General features: G+C 32.2%; 2 protein-coding genes and 1 long non-coding RNA gene across 7 annotated transcripts; 2 read left to right on the plus strand and 1 right to left on the minus strand.

The window, feature by feature from the left end:
- Positions 1 to 2: 2 nt before the first annotated feature.
- LOC117158167 (uncharacterized) lies at positions 3 to 5932 on the minus strand. Its single transcript, XR_013060096.1, has 3 exons — positions 5859 to 5932; positions 3798 to 3950; positions 3 to 85 (listed from the first exon to the last, which is right to left on the minus strand). It is a non-coding gene; the product is annotated as an uncharacterized LOC117158167 (long non-coding RNA).
- Positions 914 to 10853, plus strand: LOC117158166 (tripartite motif-containing protein 2). Of its 4 annotated transcripts, XM_033336811.2 has the most exons (15): positions 914 to 1143; positions 1271 to 1430; positions 1511 to 1760; positions 1892 to 2029; positions 2450 to 2583; positions 7977 to 8142; positions 8231 to 8404; positions 8484 to 8687; positions 8772 to 9020; positions 9082 to 9268; positions 9413 to 9849; positions 9924 to 10106; positions 10190 to 10297; positions 10404 to 10542; positions 10610 to 10853. In XM_033336811.2, the coding sequence occupies exons 1-15, from the start codon at positions 1092 to 1094 to the stop codon at positions 10846 to 10848; spliced, it is 2820 nt and encodes a 939-aa protein (XP_033192702.1). In that variant the 5' UTR covers positions 914 to 1091; the 3' UTR covers positions 10849 to 10853. The 4 variants fall into 4 exon arrangements, with proteins under 4 accessions (XP_033192702.1, XP_033192700.1, XP_033192697.1 ...); XM_033336809.2 differs by lacking the exons at positions 914 to 1143; positions 1271 to 1430; positions 1511 to 1760; positions 1892 to 2029; positions 2450 to 2583 and adding an exon at positions 4198 to 5188 and having other exon boundaries at positions 7980 to 8142; XM_033336806.2 differs by lacking the exons at positions 914 to 1143; positions 1271 to 1430; positions 1511 to 1760; positions 1892 to 2029; positions 2450 to 2583 and adding an exon at positions 6244 to 6484 and having other exon boundaries at positions 7980 to 8142.
- A 3434-nt stretch (positions 10854 to 14287) lies between these two features.
- On the plus strand, positions 14288 to 23540 carry LOC117158162 (protein FAM117B). Of its 2 annotated transcripts, XM_033336800.2 has the most exons (9): positions 14288 to 15499; positions 16493 to 16653; positions 16801 to 16898; positions 17056 to 17195; positions 17277 to 17443; positions 17535 to 17664; positions 18008 to 18088; positions 20072 to 20207; positions 20459 to 23540. In XM_033336800.2, exons 1-9 carry the CDS (start codon positions 15259 to 15261, stop codon positions 20637 to 20639), a joined length of 1335 nt encoding a protein of 444 aa, XP_033192691.1. In that variant the 5' UTR covers positions 14288 to 15258; the 3' UTR covers positions 20640 to 23540. The 2 variants fall into 2 exon arrangements, with proteins under 2 accessions (XP_033192691.1, XP_033192692.1); XM_033336801.2 differs by lacking the exon at positions 18008 to 18088 and having other exon boundaries at positions 14290 to 15499.
- Positions 23541 to 23623: the final 83 nt, after the last annotated feature.

The raw sequence follows: 23623 nt of genomic DNA on the forward strand, positions 1-23623 counted from the left end.
TTCTCATATTCCATTGCGTTAAAACATCCTTACTCCTTATCCATTTCACAACTCATCCAACATCTTTTTAAACCACACCTAATAGCTGAAATCATCGAAGTAAATCATCTGAAATCATATGTACATCTCCACTCAAGTTATTAGAAATGAAATAGTTTCTGTTTACGTATGCGCCTCTATGGGCATTATTGCTCCAATGTAATATAGCGGTATTTAAAAGCAATATGAATTTAATTTGAGTACACAGTGCGTTCGTGTATGACGACAGAATTAGACCTTTACCACTACCATACAATTTGAATGAGGCCAATCACCCAGCCACCGTCTTGAATGGAACATAATCAGGGTGAGTCATGTCATAATGGAATAAATTGTGCAGCTTTATGCCTTTTTAAATTGTCCTGCGCGCTCGTTTAATAAGGCTCTCGGATAATCCTCTTTGAGTCACTGATCGACAAAGAAACATGAATCGGGCAAACCAAATATGTAATCGTTACTACAAGTTGTAAACTGATTTGTTGCCATCTTTTAACTCTTTAAAGAATATAGTGGAGCAGGCGCGATATCGTTAAAGAAGAAAATATATCTTAACTTCTAATGAACTAAAATTTCATCTCATAAAAGTAAACAAATTAAAATATACTTTAAAAGCTATTTCATTTGTAATTCTTAAAGGAGCTGAATATAAAACAAAAATAAGATTGGTGAAAGTGAAACAAGACAAAAATAAGATAGAAATGTCACCTATTACAAATATTTTCCTATGTTGACTCATGGTCGGAAAACCCCTATCGAGAGATAAAAGAATAGATTTTGACTAGAATTGCTAGTTTATGACTGTTCTCCTCTTAAGTGGTAGCGGTACCCGGTCGGTCACGAGTTTTCTTCGGTTTTATCGCAACATACGTGAGATACATTCGAATAAGCTTTTTTTGTAGGTAATATCTGACCTAAATTTAAATACTGGCCAGGTGTGTCTTTAATTCCCACGGTCATTAAAAACATACTTGGTATAAATACTCCTGAAATGTGTCCAGTATACCAGATTGATAGCTTATTCGTTACAACAACAAAAAAACAAGTGTCTTAAAATGTTTTTGTTTCTTTATATCTTCGCCATTATAGCAATACTTGAAGCATCAGGTAATAATTCTATTTAGAAAAATTATCATTTATTCGTAATTGAACTTTCAAAATACAACGGCTTGAAACTGTAAATTAAATTTAAAAACTAGTGAGATGTATTACTATATAAGATTATTAAATATAGGCGCAAGTATAAATGAAGTTCCAAAAATCGTCGGCGGTTCTGTAGCAGAGGACGGACAATATCCGTATCAAGCCTCATTACGTTACAAAAATCGTCATTTTTGCGGAGGATCTGTACTGAACGAGAGATGGGTACTAACAGCTGCTCATTGTTTATCAAGGTAGATATTAATTTAATTTCTGCAGAAAAAACTAGATACCTTTCTCTTTCACTGCTTATACCTACAACCTATCGTTTTAGTTTCAACGATACGTCCATAGCTGTCGTGTTAGGTTCCAATACTTTAAACAAAGGTGGCGACGTATATCAATCTGAAAAAATAATTAGCCATCCAAAATACAGTTCTATATTGATTAGAAATGATATCGGACTGATCAAAGTGGACAAGGATATCGTTTTCGGAGACAAAGTGAAGCCCATCGCGTTACCTAATGAAAACTTCGGCAAAATAGATTATCCCGCTGTATTATCTGGTTGGGGAACTACTAGCGTAAGTACCAACTATTGTGAATTATAATTTTAGCATCTTTCTTTTATCAAAACAATTATATTCGTTAATTTTTTTTTCATTATACTTGAATGATTGTGAATGCGGTACCAATTACGTACAAATGATTAAAGTATCCCGGACAAACGCCGAACGATCTATATTACATACAGCTAAGTGTAATCGATCAAAAACAATGTTTAAACGCCAGCTTCCGTGTCACCAACGACAATATCTGCACACTTAACAAGAGAGGTGAAGGCGCTTGTCACGTAAGTGCATTACGTCTAGTACTCGAGAAGAGAGCCCTTTCATGTCAAAGGATCCCTCAATTAAAGCAGCACTTTTTTTTCTTATTTGTCGCGAAAACCGTGTCGTCGAGAGTGTAACAACGAACATTTAAGCTACTATTAAGTTTCTCTCACCTAGTTCGAAAAGAATTGCTCGAAGTACGCGGAGGAAATTCCAACCTTCTTGTTGTTAGTTAGATCGAATGTTTGTGTCAATAAATGAAGTATCAAGCTCTTACGTTAGTATTATGATTTACAATATGATGCACACTTATCAATATACTTATATATATTTGCAGCATGCAAACATTAGTTTATTCTATTATTATAGTTAAGGATGAGATATTGTTCTCTCTTTTTTTCTAATAAACTATATATATTGAATTATTTATTTTCAAACAGGGTGATTCCGGTGGCCCCTTAGTTGCCGACAATGAACAAATTGGAGTTGTATCCTGGGGAATACCATGTGCAAGAGGTCGACCGGATGTCTTCACCCGTGTCTACAGTTATATTGATTGGATCAAAGATCACATAGAAAATAAGAATTAGATAGGGAGATGATTGAATCTAATTAAATTACAATTAAATGAATGTTACATGGTGGATTATGTACACCTTTGCACTTTGTGATTTCTCAAAGAATACAACTATGAAATAAATCATTTAATTAATTATAAATGTGATATCTTTCTTTAATGTTACTTATAAGAGGAGAAAATGTTAACGCAAGAAGGGTAGTCCAAGAACTTTTAAAACAAAACCGTAATCTGGGCGAGAGACTAAACAAACGTGCCCCGTCTTAATAAACGAAGACATCGCATTCGTGCGTTAGCAAAGTAACAATTTACCGAGCAGTTGCTCTGTTCCTTTTATTCAATTTCATTTCCAATATACTATTTGCATTTCTTGTATGTTTTTCACATTGCATGATAGCTGTAATTTATGTTAAGTATATACGCTGCAGTGCGTCCTACGCTTATGCAAATGCACTTTAAGATGACACTAATTTTGCGGCTCGTATGCACAAATTAATGTCACACGTACCTAATTCGTTGAATTAGATAGAACATTTAGGAAGCCTATAACATTTATACGGGAAAATACATGATTTGTTATAAGCACAGTTAGAATTAATTATAGACACTCAATACATATCTAATACGTAAATACCGGATAAATCTTATAAGATAAATCTTAAATCTTGATTTGTAATACATACTTTTGTTTCATATTTTATTATTCTATTTCACACTATTACAAGTATAGTCTTCCTTTAGAAGGTCATGCACTCGCTAAATTTTAAGGAATTAAAATAAAGATCTTGAACTTACGCATATTCAATCCTTGAAAACGAAGTGATAAAGCTTTATTAAAGTTAGAAATTTATTTCCGCGTAAAAATTGTGTGACCGATGATTGTAGAGAGCGAAAGAATAAAAGGTATTCTTGATATTAGAATGCAGTAAGAAATCTTCAATCTCAATTTCGGTCAAGCGTCGAATAACCTGAATTCAATGGCGCATGTCCGAATTGTGTGCATCGAAAATCGTTTCAGGACTAAGAAGGATGCTGCACGTAGTAGTACATCCTTGGAAATTTCAAATATGCATAAGATTCAAAATTATTATGCATTTCATTTATAACCGACATATAAAATGTTTTATTGATATTATTTAATCAAGTAAGAACATAATTAATTGAAGTAATAAAGGTTCTTTGCGATTATAATCTAACAGAGATCACAATACCTTTATAAACCCCTCTGGCTACACCACTGGTAGCACTTATTCAAAGATTGCCAACATCGAGGCCAAGGATGCGCACTGCTACCCCGACCTCGCCAATGTTTACAAAGCATGTGTAATCTATGACAGATTGCCAATACTCGAGATGCATCGGACCTAAAATAAGTGCAATAATTAAATAATAAATAAATAAATAAATAAAATAAATGCAATAATTTTGTTAGGAAATTCGATGAAAAACAATGATAATTTAATAGAGTGAGAAAGAAAACCCTGGACCGTGTACTATAACTAGCGTTTATCTGTAATGAAACGTATGACCTAAATCACGGAGCGCACGCGCCATCAAGCAAGGACAGTTTCGAGGGTGTGCTTTCATCCCCTGTTTCTCGTGTCTCGCGAATTTCTCATTGCCTGTGCCTGTCCGTGTGATTTTGTGAGAAAAACAGAGTGCCGTGAAAGACGAGGACCGGTGGCCGTGCCACCTGCTGGAGCTTAACGTACATTGTCTGAAATCGATATCGCCATCCTTGTCTTTCGTCTTAAGAACGTCATTCTAGTAGTTTGCAGAGAAGAAATATGACCGCGATGGAAACTGTACACGGGGGATTGTGTTAAGAGTGGCAAAACCTTCGGTGTTTGTAGTGGGAAAAAATAATGAATGTTGATCTGACATTTTTATTAATTAGCCACGTAAAAGCTCTGTAGCAACTGCAAACCGTTCGGACATTGTTAACAAGATAATTTAATAATCGAATGCTAAAGTATCGAGTGTGTACAAGACAAAAGTTTGTATATACGCAAAACGATTGTCGAAATTGCGATATTCATTGACCAGAAAATTGATGAAGGTTGATACACTAATAAAAATTATTATGTCACGTTGCCTATTCGTTATTAGCCAAAAAGTGACTGGACACTAATCAGTTTCGGCTCGTGACATGTATCGGAGATGCATTTATATCTATATTCATCGATTTCATTGTTTACATTTACAAAGTGTGAGAACGAGTATTAAATAAAATCTGCAAACGCATATGTTTATCGATATCAATGTGCACGTCTTTAACTCCTGACATCGTACAATTCTTTTGAAACTAAAAAGGATATATAAATGTTTTATTATGTCTCGGCACCTTCTATTCGTGATAAAAAATCAGACACTAAACATTTGAATATAGCTTGCTAGGAAATGCTGTTGTAAACAGTCGTACGATATTGAAGATCCTGCCGTACTTGAATCGCTATATCATGGTGCTTTATTAGTGTGCATATCACGCCTGTGTAAGATCCTTAGGACGCCATAAATAATATATCGCGCCAATACATTGCTTGTATAAAAATAACTTATCTGAGTTTATCAAAGGAAGCTTCATGAGCTGCTGTCCATTCATGTAAGTATGTGACGAACTTTCTTAAGAGACGCGTAAACATCTACAATAAAATTTTATAGAATTTATGTGTATCTATTATAGTATGTCACTCGCATTTTAGGGGTTGATAAAAATGGTAAAATAAAAATATGGTCCTTTTTGAAACGCTACATGATATATATTAATTTTTGGTTTTAAACAAGTTGACAATCTTTGTAAGATGTAAAATGAGAAAATTTTCAAGAAACAAACTTACATAAATATCTTCTCTTCGTATTTTATTTTTCTTAGCCTCTTCGTAAAAATTAATAGAACGATACAAATGAACTTGAACGATAAAATTTATCTACCTTTTTACCGTTTTAGTTTCTGACTCTCATTTAATAAATTTTATTTTTCAATAAAAGAAGTTTTTAATCAGATGAAGTTATCATATGACTGAAATCGTGAAAATTTAAGAAACAGGTTCTAAATATATTATAAGGTGAATGTAATGCTGCATATAGATGAGAGTTTCTGAAAACATGAAATTCGTGACTATAGGAAACACACAGCTGTCCGAGAGGCCGGCTGTAGCAAGTGCATGTAAGTAAGCAAAGCATACACACATCAGACGCTACACCTTTTAATGGGCGACTGCGCAGTAGACAATTCAGCCATCTATGTGGCCGTGTACCTCGCACAAGCATACCAGGCATTTCTCCGTCTTTGTATCGCCGTTGGTGTTGTGCGTCTCTTTACCCTTCAGCAGACGCGTGTATCTCTCTTTCTTTATCATCGCTTTCTCCTATATATTTCTTCTCGCTCTCGTGGCAAACGCTTGATGGTACGCCAATACTCAGGGACGTATGACGCGTATAACAAACTCTTCGAATTGAATATTATTTCAGAACAAAACAACTTCTATTTTGTGCATCATAAACGCTACGCTTAATCGTTCCAAGTAGATTATAATGTATTAAAAAATTCACCCACGAAAAATGAAGCATTTGTCAGTGTTATCTATTCACTAGTATTCGCGACAAAAATTCTTCGTAAAAATCCATTTATCTATTCAATTCAGCTATAAACAGAAAATCGTTGAAAATCGTGATACGATTCGTTTCGTCGAATCGTTTGAAATTATAGTTTTTAAACGTCTCACGAAGATGGTGGTATATCGGCCGAAGGAATTCTCGCAGAAACATAAACGACGAAAGAAAGAAACGACATGTTGGTAGGCCGTAGCCGCGGGCACCCGCATAGTATACGTATTATTTCGTCCCTGGTAGTGCTGCCGGCTGTGGATGCAGGCGAGAACGTGCGCAGCTGTAAAACGTGAGTCGCTGCGCTCCGCAGCTGATGCGGTTCGTTGTTGTCCGTGTTTGTATTTGTTTGGAAAAATGCGACAGAACACCAACGAATTTCGACAGTATTATTACTGCCATTTGAACGGACTAGGCACGTATGTGATTCGGCAAATATATTGCGAGTGATAGTGACGTACAATAGGGCAAACATTCAAAATGACATCAAATATTTGCAAAAATAAACAATTTCAAAAGTGAAGTAAAAATAAGTTTAAACTTCAACATTGTTGAGTTCAAGATTGTTCTTTGCAGTTGGTTTTTAATATCATTCACAAATTACATTTGTAACAAGTTGTTCAGAATACAAAGATTCATCTTAGTAACAATTCCCATCTTGAGGACAATAGGTATTTCGAAAGAAAGATAGACAAAGAGTTCCCATCGGCATATGCTTTGTACCCTGTGGCTCCTTTGCGATGAAGAAATTGTGAAAGAAGTGTCATGTTTATTGATAACATTTTGCGCGAACGTGCGTTTTATTCGAAGCAATAGATACTAATTAAAAAAGCAAAGAACAATGCATCGTGTCATTTTGCCTGAGAATATTGTAGATATAAAAAAAAATTACACGTAGAAAGTTCCTTACTTTGATACCACTTGAAAACACGATATTTTGTTGTTGATATGTGCACATATTTTGATATTTAAAGTCGCTAGCATGGTGGAATTAAAAGATGCGATTTACACGAAAGTTATTTGACGAACCTGTTTGTGTTGTTCTGTTCATCTGGTAATAAAAATTTATATAAGAAAAAAGAAGTATATTCTAAGCGTGCACCAACACCCCGCTAAAACGTGTGTAATGTAACGGATGTATATATTTCTTAAAGCAACGACAGGGCTAACTCCATTATGGAGGCACTGCGTTTAGCTATACAGTGAGTTTATTATTAAACAAATGTTTTTACGAATAATTTGTTTTAATACTCTCGATATTACGGAATTCCTTTTATACTTAATCACTTGCTATGGTCAAAAGACCAAAGCGGACTGCGAATGTCAAAATGCACTACTTGATCACGATTGATAAATCGGTAAACTTTTCCGACACCCTATATAATTTTTATTTTTAAGGAATTATAAACAGATAGAAAGTGATACTGTCATAACATTTAAATATGTATCATGTATTGAAATCAATTGTTATATATATATAAAAAGTTGCTTTATATATATGAATTTATTATATTATTTAAATAACTTTTTATATTTAAATACATTGTAGCGATAATATCCCATATTTCTTATTATTTGTAATGCCTGATATATTAATGAATGAATAAATCAGTATTCTTCAATAATATTATTAATCTTCTTTATATTTTTCAAGATCACATATGTATATAAAGAATAATGTTTTATTCAAATATATTTTAAATATTAAAATTGCATCTGAAATTTCTTTATAAGGACAAGCTTTTTTATTTACTATAAAGTAAATAAAAATATTTAATTTTTTGCAGGACACGGCTAGGGGAGAGGATGGTTAGTATGAGCTCTATGCTCGTGGAAACAGTTAGTATAAACTATGAAGATTTTAATGAAAGTTTTTTAACATGCGGCACATGTCTTTGTGTTTATGATGGTGGAGAACATACTCCCAAATTATTACCATGTTCACACACGGTAAATGTTGTATTAATATCATTTATATTTATTAAATAGTAAGCTTTTAATGTAATGAGATAGTATATTAGTTTGTTCATACTTACAGGTATGTTTACATTGCTTAACAAGAATTGCTGCGTCTCAGACTCGCGAGACCGGTGCCTTTCGATGTCCTATTTGCAGAGAATTAATAACAATTCCTCGTGGTGGAGTAGCTGCTTTACCACCTAGTTTCCTAGTGAATCAATTACTTGATCTCATGTCCAGACAAAGACGGGAGGTTTGAAACAATATTTTTTATATAACTTCGCTTTATATGTTACTGAGCATATTATGTAAAATTTTCATTGATATTGCAGGTTATTCCAAAATGTTCAGTCCACATAAATCAAGAATTGTTATTTTGTGAAACATGTGATACAGTGTTTTGTACAGTATGTACAGGTGGTAATCATGCAGGAACATCTCCAGGATGTACTGAACATACTATCATACCATTTAGTATTGCAATAAAGAGGATGTCTGAGATCTTGCTCTATAAAGCTAATGAATGTATATCCAAGGTAATAATATATCTTTCTCACGAATTGAGATTTATTAACCATAGAATATTATTGTATTTATAAATAGTATTTTGCTTGTTCTAGTTAACACAAGCTCAAGATTCTGTGAATACAGAATTACAACGTTTGGAAGCTTCAACAGAGAGGTGTTTGAGTGCTGTAGATACTGAATTTGCTGAAATTATATCAAAAATTGAAAGGAGACGTTCAGAATTACAAGCAGCTGTTACTGCTGCTGCAAGAGATAAGAAACATGTGTTAGAGGAACAACATGCTCTGATAGAAGCTGAAAAAAATAAAGTGCAACGAGAATGTGAAGGCTTACAATATCAGGTATAGTATCATTATTAAGTCCATGTTGCATACATAATAAAGATGTGTATAATTCTTAAAGGTTGAAGTTCGAAATATTACACAAAGAATTGGTAGTTTATCTGACCAACTCGATGCGGCATCAGCACTTAGTGAACCTAAAGAAAATGCTTTTATAACTTTTGAATTTAATCACAATAATGCTCTTTCTCAATTAGAGGAAGCTCTTAATAACTTGGGAAGAGTACGTTCTAGTACAACATTGCCAGGTACCCTGAGGATTGATAATACAGTAAAGTACCTGCTTCAAACTTGTTATTAATTATTATGCAAGCGTTATTGCTTTATATTTTTAACTTACAGTTCATGAGAAAGAATTATTACTTATAGCAGTAACTTATATTTTATAACAGGCTTATGCAGAGCCCGGTTAAAAGACCCCGCCATAGCGAAACTACAAGCAGCTGTAATAGTAGAAACTATTGACTATCATGGACATCCTAGAAATGTTGGAGGAGATCTTATTGCTGCAGAATTAACCTTAGCAGATAGTATCCATTCAGAAAACCAAAGTTCCAATATTGATACTGAAATTATAGATTTAGAAAATGGTACATACGAAGTATTGTTCCGACCCCCATCTGCAAGCCGCTATATCTTAAAGTTGTCAGTTTTCGAGCGACCTATTAAAGATTATCCTTTATTTTTTGATGCAACTGAACATAATGAACCTATTAAAATATATGGAAGACGAGGAATTGGGAAAGACGAATTTCATCAACCAGTTGCAGTTGCTGTTGATGATGATGGCATGATATATATTTTAGACACTGGGAATTCACGTATAAAGGTATATTTAAAGTTATAATGTATTTAGAATGATAAATATCCTAGTTGTATTATAGATAATGTTACATTTTTTAGGTACTCAATTGTGATTTGGAGTTTCAAAGGCATATAACTAACGAAGGTCTTGAAGGACGTAGTTGTACAGGAATTGGTATTTCTCAACAAGGTATTGTTGTTGTCAATTGGAGAACGAGAAAAGTAACTGAAATGAGTTCTCTAGGAGACACTATTAAATCTTTTTCCCATAATGCATTTCAAGTTAGTATTGTCTATTTTTAAAGTATTTTATGAAGTCTGCTGCTTGTTTAATTATTCATCATATTATTAATTTTGTTCTGTAGGAACCCATTGATGTTGCAGTAGATAGAAGTTATGGTCATATACTTGTTGCAGATAATGGTCAAAGTTGTGTTTTTGTATTTGATTCTGATGGCAAAATTCTCTTTCAGGTTAGATAGTATTTAGTTCTTTAAATTCGTTATTACTTTTAATGTTTCTCTGTGTTTATTATACTCAATACTATATATACATATTTTTTTAAATATTATTTAATAGGTTGGAAAAAGAAGTACATTCAAATTGATTACTTCTGTAACTGTTGGACCTAACGGTGAAATTGTAGTTGCTGATAGTCGTATACAAGTATTTTCCGCTAAAGGAGACTTTTCTGAGGAAATTTATTCAGAAGGCAAAGGTAAATTATAATTCTATGTCATTCTTATGAATTAACTGTCATATTTGACACCTATCGCATGTTGCAGGAAGAGGTACTTATGGAGGCCTTGCTGTTGATGCAGAAGGCAGAATACTTGGAACTCGCACCGATAAAGGTCGCAGTATAATTCAAGTTTTAAAGTTAGGAGGAGGTAATATTTTAACTGAAATTGATTCGCATAGTTCAAAACTACGACGTCCTTCAGGTATTGCGGTACTACCTGACAATCACTTAGTAGTTGTAGACTTGGGAAATGATTGTATAAAGAAATATAGATACTGGTAAAAACAGTTGAGTTTCAAGTATCAAATTTGTTGTATGTCCAACAAAACTAATTCATCCATCGCAGACATATACCAAATATATATTTAATATAGCTTAAATTATTTGCTTCTCTAAGAGACTTTTTTTTTAATAATTTTATGTATCAGTTTAATGTTTACATTTCTTAAGTTTTTCATCTACTGTTTTTTAAAGTTACAGAGTTGGATCAATCAAAATAATTTCTTTGATATAAAAAATATATATATATATATATGTATAAATATATTTATATATATATATATGTATATATAGGTGATATTTAATAATATAAGTGTTACATATCAATCTATGTGTGTAATACTCGTATAAAATAATATTAATTTATTTCTATTTTAGATTTTACAACGGAAGTTGTTTTCCTAGAATAAAACAGACTTGATTAGCATAATGCAATTTATAGTGTTTTGTGTCATGTTTACTAATTTAATTTTTTAAACTAAAAAGTAATAGATGTGATTCTTTTTTTTTTTAGTTTTTGATGTTTACCTTAATTGATGTTGAGATATATTGTAATACATATTTTACACTGCCATAGTCTAAATTCATAACAGTTATCATTAGAGTCCATTTATTTCATAGAAATGTATGTGTATAAATGTAATAGTAGGTTATTGAAATTAATATTTAAAGAATTTTATTTACGGCAAAGTAATTTAAACATTAAACGAAAGAATTCTGCTTATTCACAAGACTTGAGATATTATAGAAATTTTTGAATAGACATCTTTTATCTCCTATATTTGATTCTGTTTAAAAAAGCAGATCATTTATATTTATTAATGCCATTAGTGTTGAATGAAAAATAACAAAAACTAATAATTTCCCAACTAGTGAAAAATGACTTTGTAATTATTTTTAGCAAGTAACAAAGACGACGCTTATCATAAGATCAAAGTGTGTAATAAAATTAATATCCAATATTTTCTTCGATAAAAATTTGAAAAATATTTTTATATAATTTACCAAAGGAACTTTCCCGTTAATTTCTTTTTTTTTTTTTATTTATAAATGATATTTCTTTCATTTCCACTGAATCCGTCTTACATTCTATATGTCTTTTTTTATGGCATTCTAGTTTGTTGTAATAAGAGTAAAATCTTATTTTGTGAATATTAAATTAATGAAAAGTATTTACATGTTATTCTTTTATACTTAAAAATATGTAAGTGCTTTGTATGAAAATGTCTTAAAGGCAATATCATTATGAAAAATTATTTTGAACCAGTTACATTTAGTATGTTTAACACAGTATTTAACTCATTTATTTTATACAGATTTATTAATTATTCTCAATGAACATTACAATCCATTTAGTTTTTATTATCATTCAAAGCATTTCCTACTCTGATTTACATACTCATTAAAACTTTTAATTTAGAAATACATGGTTTTTTTATGAATCCATATAAGAAATAATTAGTGTATTATAAGTAGATAAGAAAATAAAAAGAAATTAAGATGCATGCCAATATTTTTCCAGTATTATTAAAAATTGAAACAATATATTTTATTTGTATAAACTTATCTTAAATTTTGTATAAAATATAAAATTATGAATATATATAATTTATTTATATATATGTAAATTATTGCTATTGCTATTATTACTAGCAATAATTTACACATTTATAAATGATATCACTTTCATGATATTATACTTGTTACAAATAATTGGCGTATCTATTTTTTTTATATCACAACACAATTTTTTATTCACAAAAATATTTGAACAGTACTTAAAATTTTGAACTTTGAATAAATTTGTAATAAAAGTGATTAAAGTGATAGAAAAATGCTAAAGAAAAGATTTAGCTAAAAGTTCATGAAGTCTTATTTGCTTAAAATCTTTAAAGCTTAAAATTTAACCTTATTTTAGCTCATATCGTATTTATTATGTTTAATATTTTGCAGTCCTTTTCGTCACTATTAATAAGTAAAGAAAGACGTAATAACATGTATAGACTAAGATGGACTGATGTATGAATTAAAACACGTCAGCGTTGTGTTCAGTTACTAAGAAACAAACTAGTATAATTAATATAATAATAATATTGTTATAACAGATAAATATTTGTATTATGTATAACATTTCACTATTTCATGTTTGTCAATTTGATCATTATACTTGTATTTTTCACATCATTTTGTAATTCTGTTTTCCTTAATAATGCTTTAAGATTCTGTTAATCAAAGTACATAATTTCCAACAATTGGTGCATACATAAAATGTACAAAATATTTACTCTTTTATTATTATTTAAATATATTTTTTGTTTTGCAATTAGCATTAGCATACTATCATAATACAAGATTTCTTTGTGAATTATAAGATATTATAATTTGACATAATTATTTTTGGAATTGATGTACAGCATTCCTAAAACTATTTTGCAGAGTGATTCAGCATTATTTACAAAAATTGTATACATATGCATACATATTTTATATGTATGAATATTTATACATATAGAAGGGTCTAATTAATTATAAGTACATTATGTCATTAGCCTTTAGCGAAAAGCATGGCAGTGCCTTTATTAAACAAATTTCCATGCAAATACATGTTACAACATAAAATTTTAGTTTTAATACTTTTATGCTGACAACATATGACAAGTGACTTAAAGCTTAATAGTTTAAGTTGGATCATAGATTCAATATGCTTATACATATATTTAAATCATAATTTTATTGTCTTTCTAAGTTAAATATCAAAATAATAATTTTATAGTTCTTATTGTGTTTTAAGTGCAAGACATAAATAATATATACAAGTTAATGCCTGCACATACATATACACATTTGCTTTACCTTTATTTTCACATTTACAGATGCAACACATGAAAGAAGCCTTATGCCAGGTCAAAATATGTTTAAAATATTTACTTTTTATTTTCGCATTTAATAATATACTAAAAGTTTTGACTGATGTTTAATAGTTTTGGAATCTTGGATATTATTTAATCTAGTCATATGTTATCAATAGTAACACTTAAAAAAACAATGTAATGAAACTGCATAGTATAATGTATAATATATTGTAAATAAATATACGAACTTAATTCATAAGAAATATAATTTTTTAAATTCAACTGTTAAAAATGAAGAATAATTTTAACGCACCAATATTCTCTATCTCATTAATTTTTATAAAAAATTGTATAGAAGATACGGAATCATTCAACAGGAAAAGTATCTCGTTTGCCCTCGAAAATTTTGTACAAAAGACATTATAAAAGTAACTTAAATAAGATTTCTATAGCCAGAGAGATCATAAAAATTTGGTATTATCAATAACATTGAAATCAAGCTCGCGCGTAAATATCGGTTCGATAGTAACGAATTGAAACGATTATATCTCGAGATTTCTCCTAGCGAGAGTATCGAATGAATGTAGCGTGCACGCGCCGTAGCTGAAAAACGTAAGCTTGGATACTACGCCTGTGCTAGTACGTGCTCCGTACACGAAAGTTATTCACACACGCTATTCATCGGCTTGTGCTCCTCCATTACGTACATAACGTGAAACGTAAAACGCTACATACTAGTCTGTACGTGTGTCGTGCAGGTGTATATAAGCAGAGTTGCGCACGTCGTACATGAACACCAAAACATCATTTTGATTCAGAGGTGATTTCTTGGTAAAATAGACGAATATAAAACGATTAGTGTCTATTTCTTGGTGGATTGGTAGGGTAATCGACGTTAGTTAAAAGACAAGTGATTCGTGGATATCAAGAACAACCGGTAAATAAGATTTTGGACGAGAGATCAAAGCAATCGAGGAAAGGGCGAATTTGAGTGCCACTGCACAAGCGCGAATAAGACAGAGAGACTCAAAGAAGGTTAGAGTGAGATAACGATAGGACGCTAGGTACGGTGCTACGGTGGTAGTGAATGGAACGCGGCCCCCACGGGTGAGCGTAGTACGACGCTCCACGGGCTAGCGTTGCACCAATGACCAGCCGGGACGGGCGATCACGTGACGTGCGTGCCGAGGCAGCAGCAGAACATTGCAAATGACAAGACGCGTAGGGCATTGTCGTCGCGCCGCCGCTACCACCGCTCCTGTCGTAGTTGCTAGTGAATTCGTCGCGCCATTGTCGTCGTTACTGCTACTATCGTTGATGAGATCTCGCCCGCCACCGATTAGCCGAAGATTGTAAAACGATTCTGAAAATCTGTCTTCGGTACTGTCGGCACTACCGCTGCTGTCGCCGCGTGTGCGCGACAAAGTCGCGGGTGCTCGGAGGCCTCGTGCCCTGAACGGTGCCCGCGGCGCCCCGTCCTTAGCAGAACATATTCGAAATACAGTGTACCATCAGATACACCAGCATCGACGGCCTGAGTGCCAGCTGCCTATATGACAAAATGTCGGGATCACAGCGAATGCGAAAGTCCTCGCCATGCTCGACATCGAAGCAAGGCCCAATGCGCGCGACTCTACCCGTAAGCTCGCTGCTACGACAAGGCCGGCAAGGCAGCAGTCTCAGGAAGAGCAACAGCAACAGTCCCACTGTATCGCCAACAAACGCGAGTGCGTGGCGGGCCCGCATCTCGCCGGAGACTTCTTCCTCGGGACAACGAAGCCCCGGTTCCCTCTCTTACAAAGGTATTTACGCTCACTGCTCCACATCCTCACGTACTTACTATACACTGTTATCTCTCGCTACACTTTGTTATGTCTGTCATTTTATGTTTTTCATATCCTCTCAACTATGTATTCCCCCTCAATTAAACCAATACTTTTTATTTCTTGTTTCCTTTTATTTCAATGTTACAACACATAAATGTTTATTGTGTCATTGTACCATGCATCAATTTTTCATCGATCGTCTATTTGCAAGTGTATTGTTCTGTTTTTCTTAATTGCAACAATTTTTAATGTTATTTTTACGAGATTCGGTACAATTTGTTCGTGTCAGGTACGTGTCATACGTACAATCGGTTGTAAATATTGTAATTGTGACGAAGAAATTTATATTATCTTGATTCTGATATATGTTTCTTAAATCTGTAATCATTTTTTATGATAATCCTAGAATATTCAATGATTTTTAAACGTTTTCTAAATTACACATTCGTTAATTATAAATTAGCACGTTGAATTTTATATTGATTTACAGTTATAAAACAATGTAATATATTTGTAAATGTAAATTGTGCATTATGATTTTAATTGTGTCTAATGAGTAATGATATGTATTGATGAACTGAGCAATGATGAATGTTTTGTTATATATATACAAATATGGTATATTAAGTTATATATATAATACAGTCATTAACATGTGATAACGATTAAAAAGCAAATTAATCTCCTTTTTTTCTTTTTATCATAAATTTATAATTCTTCAAATTGATCGATTCGGTAACCGAATACATAGCTTTAGATCGGTTCCACAATAAACAGTTAAAAAACTCATTCCTCCTGTACCCTATTATTGCATTATTTAAATTTTGCTTTTATTTTTGTTTATTTTATCCAGTAACCGAATACACTGTTGATAGTCCGGTTCTGGTTTATGTTTACACAACAGTGATATACCTTTGATTTCTTCTAACTGTAAAAGTTATGTTTATCTAACATCTTTTCTATAAACAGCAAAATCAAAAACATTAAGTGGAAGATGCAGCGAAAGTTTAAGTGGAAACCAAAATATTCGAAGGACAGCATCACTAGATACAATCTATTTGAAAGGACAATGGCCTCGTGATTCGTATTACATTCATTCTAGTCTTCTATTGGTTGATAAATCTACACAGGTAAATTTTATTGTATTTTAAATATGTGTATTTGTATGTTTGATTGTTCTAGTTTTATAAATATTTTACTCTATTGTACAATGTAATAACATTCTGTGTGTTTCATGCCAGCATAATTTACAAACTATTAAAATTATGTTTTTATAGACAGAAGAATGGTCCAATGAACCAAGAAAATTACACACCCGTCATCCTACAGAACAAACTACTACAGATGAAAAACTAGAAAAGTATTTTAGGCATCGGTATGTATAGATCATTGAAATTATTCTATTTTTATCTTCTAAATAATAATGACAAATTTTACAATAATGATGAGTTTTAAATGTCATATTGTAATTTGCATACAACATACTACTAAGACATTTACCTATGTGTTCTAACAAAAGATGTATAACATAGGTTGCAACGTTCAGGTAAAGAAGGTACCAGCAGTAGAGAACGAACAGCAGCATTTGGACTTATAATGCCAGGTGGACCACCACCAGCTTTTCCTGCAGATCACACAGTTTTACCCAGTATTGCTTCACAAACGTCTATACGTAAGTTCATTTAAGAATAAATTTCTACATAACAAATCTCTTTGTTTCTAGAATTGATTGACATTTTATTATTATATCTAGACAATCAATTTGGTTTGAGTACAAAGGCAAGTCCTATGAATATCCCTGTGAAACCAATGAGGCCTCCAATGCGTTCTTCTATTGAAGGATTAAATCAAGAAATTGAAGGATTGGTTCTCAAATCTGCAGCTAACCCTAGTGACCCTGATCATCCAGTGGAAGATAAAGCACGTGTTTATTTATATTTATGATGATGTATAAACATAATTCCTTATGACAGTATATAACTTATTTACAATAATTTAATTATTCTTGTAGTATGCACGGTATCGTGAACAAATTACACCGGAAGGTCATCGTGCGCCATTAGCAGACCTATTAAGGGCTACTCGTAGTGTGAACACACAAACGCCAGCTACTGACCTTCCCTCCAGTTCTTATTCTTCAGGTAAGTTTATGTTTTGTTTCATATTATTTAATAGTGTTTAGATATATGAAGTAGTTGTCAATGTTTTTAGAAAATATATATGAACTTTATAAGTTTTATGTTGAAAATTATAGGAACCTAATCCGAACGTTAACTTTAACACCACCAGATTAATAATTATATGCGATGTTTGTTATTAGTATTCATAATACTAGTAGTGTGTTTTCGTAATTTAAAAGATATAAAAAGAGTTACATGTTTTTGTTTTTTAAATGAGATGACATATATGTATGTGTGAAGTATTTCTGGTTAGTGGTAACACTATAAATAACAGACTAACTATGGTGTGTGCCTGTTGAGACAGGCCCTCCATCTAGGAATTCTGAGTCTCCGCTGATTCCTGGTCTTATGGATGCGTCCCGTCCGCCTAGCGATCTCTTACAAGGTTGGCGCATATTTGCGGAAACATTCTCTTTATTTTTCATGAAATCCCTTTTAATCAAATATGTTTGTTTTTTCTTTTTTCTTTTCTCTTTTTTTTTTTTTTGAATGCCCTTGTTCAAATAGTTACTGACATTTCATACGTCTATCTATAAATTTTTTACTATTTCGTAAATATGTATATGTCGGAGATGAAAGGACATCGAAGCCTCCCCTTTGGAACTTCGGGATAATCCCCTAACACCGTAATCTAGATTCTATCATAGGCGTAATTAAACAATTGTCGTCTTTCGACCCGATTGTATTTGTTCGAGATTTGTGATAGTGAGCTTGGGCTCGAGGCGACAGCCAGTCGCCGAACGTAACCACGGTCACGGGATGAACGCTTTGTCTAACAAAGGTACGGAGTAATTCTCTAGCTCTCCTTAAAAGAAATATTTGTAGCGGCACGCGACAGTAAACATTCCAACGGCTTCTGTCCCATGGCTCGCCACACGCAGATCCTATTCTTCGGGTATGATGGTTACCAGATGCCGACGCGTCTCTATAGTACGTGATCAGCTAGCCCGAGGGCCGTTATAAACACTAAGATCTAGTTACCTAAAGTCCTTCAAACAGACAAACAGTCTTTGTCCCAACTACGGGAAGATAGGAGAGACCTATTTTTCAACTAACGGCGTCTCCCACCAGCAACTTTCCCTCGAGGGCGGCTAGCATCTTTTTCTAACCACCGATATGGAGATTGACCAATTAGCAGCAATGCCAATTTCCCTCGCCTTCTGAACGAAGGCTATCCTCGACGAATCCGATGATCTCGTGTCCTTAGACATCATAGCTTTCCTCCGCAGCATCATCGTGACAGAAAGTCATTCTCTCGTGAGGTCGTATTAGCGAGTTACTTTGTGTCTGTACGCTCGGTGGATATTCCACGTTTTAACAAAGAGTCCGACTTAGATATTGTGAGCATGTTCATCCATCATCCCGTTGACCGCGGATCCGTTATTGAACCTAGGATCATTGTCATTAGTTTCTCGAGTATCCAATTACCACGGTTACTTGTCTAATTCTATAATAATCGTATTTGCACTAGTCAATGTCTTCTCTATTGCATAACGACAACGTGTAATCCGAACGAAGATTCGTTTCACGCCCCTAACTCTAATTCTAATATAAACCCGACATATACATATACATATATACGTACACAATATTTTAAGTCTGAAGTATATGCATGAGTTATATATATTTTATAGAATGCCAAAATCAGTTACCATTAATATTACACCTGGAATTATTTTCTGATTTTACACAATTAATTAATGTTTTGTACTGATCAAAAATTTGATGTGTTTTCATAGAATAATAATGCCAAATTAAATGTTCACAATACATTATGACATTATATGGTAAACGAATCTATCTTTAATAAAATGTATTTCTTATTATTGCATTGATGCTTGCATGTAGTATTCTGTTTTATATAGGATTATATATATATTTTCTTTTTAATCAATATTTTTCTTAACTGTTCTTGTTTAAAAATAATTATTAAAGCACTATGATATTTGAAGTATGTTATTGCATGATAATTGGTCATATATGTAATTTTTAGATTTATTAAGTTATGTATTAATTTTGTAGCGATTATGTTTAATACATAATTTCCACACAGAGACTATTGTATCTTAAATCTTAACATTATATATACACAAGTATCATATAAAATATCTATACAACTTTCGCAAATCTATCCAGATATGTTACTGTTAATAAAGTGGAATGAAGTGTAGTTTTAGTGTACAAAGCTATTACACATTTATATTATTTTTTATTTTTTATATGAATGACTTTATAAATACATGAATTATATAATTTAGTTATTAAGAGCATGGATTAAAGATATTTACTTTTCAATTGATATATACAATGTTGTTTGCTTACTGTTTTTATATGGTTATTAATTCTGATGTTCTAATTTATCTTTAAGGTGGAAGTCGTGGCTCAACCCCCGAACAAGATAGAGAAGGGCGCCTTGGCACCTCTCCTCACATTAATAGGTTCCTTGCAAGAGAACCACCTGATGGCTGTGAGAAAGTCAATCTCAAATTTGTAGAGGATGCCAGGTAATTGTCATGCACGTTTTTTTTTTTTAAATTAGGATAATTTATAGAAAATCTATTATGATAATTAATTTGTAACTCCTATCAGATTTTATGTCTTACATCAAATTAAATATGTATAATATTCGTATTGTCCGTAAAAATAACTTAAGTTCACTAAGGTTGAAGTTTAGTTAGTTGAAATTTACATCCCTTCTTTATTTAAGGATATTAACATATTAGCATTATTGAAACAATTATATTTGTATGTATAGGCGACCCATGATAGACTTGAGCAAACTAGACTATTGCCCAAAGCCGTGTGTAGCATTCCAGTTAAAACCTAGCTTGGGATCAGCGTTCCTGCCATTACAACAGCCAGCCAGTCCAACAATGGTTGCCAGTGCATCACCCTCTTCGCATACAACACCAACTACACCTCCTCCAAACCCATAGTCCTGCTCTTTACCTTACAGAATAATGTTCACAAACCCAATTGGTATATATATATTTTTTTTGAATGACCTCATGGGTAGAAAGTGGTTTACTTTGATATGAAAGCATATACCAACAAAGAAAAGTTACCGAAAACGCAGCCTGTTTTCAGTGCGACCCAACGTTCGGGCATCGTGAATGTGTAATTAAAAAGTTATAATTGCATTGATACAAAATATTGAAAGCATCTGAGCTCCGTTAATGTTTCAAACCATAATAAATACGAGGAACAATAATTTGTGATAACTAAAAAAACGACATTTAGGAATGAACATTGTGTTCTACAGGGAGAAAGACTAATAAAAATTGTGTATTCTAAATTTAGTGCTAAAATGTGCTAAACAACTTTAGTTTTGTATACAGGGATAAATATTCAAATGTCAGAGTATTAAATTTGATTGTTGGAAAAAGCAAAATTATACAGATACAAAATGGGTACATGTGCCTGGATATGTACATCGGTACCCCTTTATAAATTTTTCATTAGATCTTTCACTTAAATTATTCGATTGCATACTGGAACGAAACACTTGTTACAATTTTGTATTGTTTTGTATTATTACTTATATGCTGAAAATATTGAAATTATTATTATCTGAGGAGCTCGAAAATAGTGTGTCCCTATGGTACATTATTTTTTAGAATTATGTTCTCTTAGAATTATTCACGTACATTCTTTACTCCTTTTTTTTAAGGTCGCGTATGTAAGATAAAGGCGTAAGTCAATTGTCATGATAGTTTATTTTGTATTACGTGTACAAATGTGCACTTTTGCATAGCTTCTTTTTATAGTAATGTCTCTTAGATGATAAGTTTTTATTTTGAAAGTAAAACAAGCACTTTGTTCAAGTATAGTGTTCAGTGTCATAAAGCAACTTATGGAAGTTAAGTTAATTGCAAGAGTATATTCTGTTGTTTAATAACTAAATTACCATAGGGCTGCAAAATTTTTGGTTTAATTTGTGTTATGTTAGTTTACTATCTGAATATGTACAACCAATACAGCATGCAATGACAGGTTGACGGATGTATGATAGAATGAACCTAATGATATATAATGAGGAAAATATGGAAATATAATGAGTAAAAATATGGCGAATGATAAAATTAAACATTGATTAAAGTAACAAATAACGTCATGTGCTTTAGCCAGTGTGGTATCAGATGTGCATACACCTGGCTCCCTAACTTGGCACAGTATGGGTGTGCGTGTAGGGTTTTGTATAAACGTGGATCATAGTAAAGAAATTTATAATCTGCGTTCTATACAAATAACAGTATGCATGTGTTGTAATATCAGAATCCTTATTAAGCCATCCACGAATAACGCTAAGGCTTATGGTATTATCGAAGTACGTATTGTATGAATATTATAAGTATTTGGAGTACTCTGAAATTTAATTATTTAAATTTGTAGTAGTATTTGTGTGTGTGTGTATACTTTAAATATATTTTTAATAATTAGCAGTTATTCGTTTCTCTATTAAATGTTTTTACAATAAGAATAATCAAAGGAATATTAAATATTGTTAAAAATATCTTTGTATAACAAACTATTCACTCTATATAAAGAAAAAATTTTGTAAGAGTTATTCGTGTGATGGCTTAACTTATTATTTAGTATATGCAGACATAGCCACTCAAGAAGTTCAATTTATTTTTTGCTTTCTAATACAGAACGTTTTGCAAACGATTTTATAGTTATGGTCTGAGGAATAAGGATCTTAATAAAATGTAAGATCAAGAGCAGGGAAGAACAGTTTTTTAAATACAATAGTAATATACTTTCTAATATTATATTGTATCTAGCTACAACAGTGAAAAATGTTAACACATAAAGTACCTGGCACACTGGTCTATGCTCTCTTTTATCCAGCTCACTAGAAAGTTCATGCCTTAGAATGCGTGGCAAAGTGTGCTAAATAGACAGGAAGGTTAATGAGAGAGTCAGGATATATACAAGATGCACTGGCTAGTTAACAAGTATACAATACAAAACTAATCTGCTATCTACTAGCTTAAGAAGATTTTCTTTTATTTATTTTCGCTATGGACCTAAATGACATCTATCCCATTGCTGTAAGAATACATGAATGTGAACGTTAAGTTTGCAGGCGCTCTAAAGAAAAGAGACAAAATTTATCAACCGCGTATTTCATCTGTTGGTATTTTCACTTAAACGGAGGAGAAGAAAAAAATGTTTTAATATAAACACATTGTATTAATCATAGTGAATAAAAAGTTTCATACTTTTACTAATAAGCAGAAAAAGAAATTACTTTAGAGAGAAGCTAGCCTTATTATTTTTGACTACACTCATGAGGCTCCACTTTTTAACCTTCATGTACTTGCATAATGTGTTATCATTATTGTTAGCTTTTGTTGTCAATTTCATAAACAAAAGAATGTGTGTAAAGACTGCTAAACTAAAGATTACTTGTTATTTGGATATACCTAAATTTAAAGTTAAATAAAATTAGGCTCAAATTTCTCCGGTTACCTATGAAACAATATAGGTACTCTTTAATTCGTAAACTAAACGATCCTTATGTGACTACTGTTCGGTACATTCTCTTTACATATCTAAATCTGAGCAGGCTTCAGAATGGCAAAATGATTATGTCAATTACGAATTTATTTATCCCTAGGACTGCCCAGGACGTATCGTTGTAGTATTTCGTACAATAAAAAAGAACACAGAGATTGTTAAACATGATTGTAATTTGTAAGATGCTCAGAATTGTGTAAATTTTTTAACGCGTAAAACTTGTAAAAAGATATGTACTTCGAGAATTTTATATATTTGGTAAAGTTAAATGCAGCTTTTATTCATTGTTTTTTAAATAAATACGTAGAATATTATTTATCGTTTTTTATTGAAAGCAAAGAAATATGAAACCTTCTTTATGTAATGTTTTCTTGTAAGAGTATATTTTCGTACGTAC

The sequence above is a fragment of the Bombus vancouverensis genome, chromosome 14 (genome assembly GCF_051014615.1).
Source record: "Bombus vancouverensis nearcticus chromosome 14, iyBomVanc1_principal, whole genome shotgun sequence".
NCBI lineage: Eukaryota > Metazoa > Arthropoda > Insecta > Hymenoptera > Apidae > Bombus > Bombus vancouverensis.

Excerpts from the sequence above, each read along its gene's own strand:
- LOC117158166 (XM_033336811.2), top strand. The coding sequence starts at position 1,092 with ATGTTTTTGTTTCTTTATATCTTCGCCATTATAGCAATACTTGAAGCA. Across the intron at positions 1,761-1,891 it reads CTGGTTGGGGAACTACTAGC|TATCCCGGACAAACGCCGAA; the intron begins GTAAGTACCAAC and ends AAATGATTAAAG. Across the intron at positions 8,688-8,771 it reads CTAATGAATGTATATCCAAG|TTAACACAAGCTCAAGATTC; the intron begins GTAATAATATAT and ends TGCTTGTTCTAG.
- LOC117158162 (XM_033336800.2), top strand. The coding sequence starts at position 15,259 with ATGTCGGGATCACAGCGAATGCGAAAGTCCTCGCCATGCTCGACATCG. Across the intron at positions 15,500-16,492 it reads CGGTTCCCTCTCTTACAAAG|CAAAATCAAAAACATTAAGT; the intron begins GTATTTACGCTC and ends TTCTATAAACAG. Across the intron at positions 16,654-16,800 it reads TGGTTGATAAATCTACACAG|ACAGAAGAATGGTCCAATGA; the intron begins GTAAATTTTATT and ends ATGTTTTTATAG.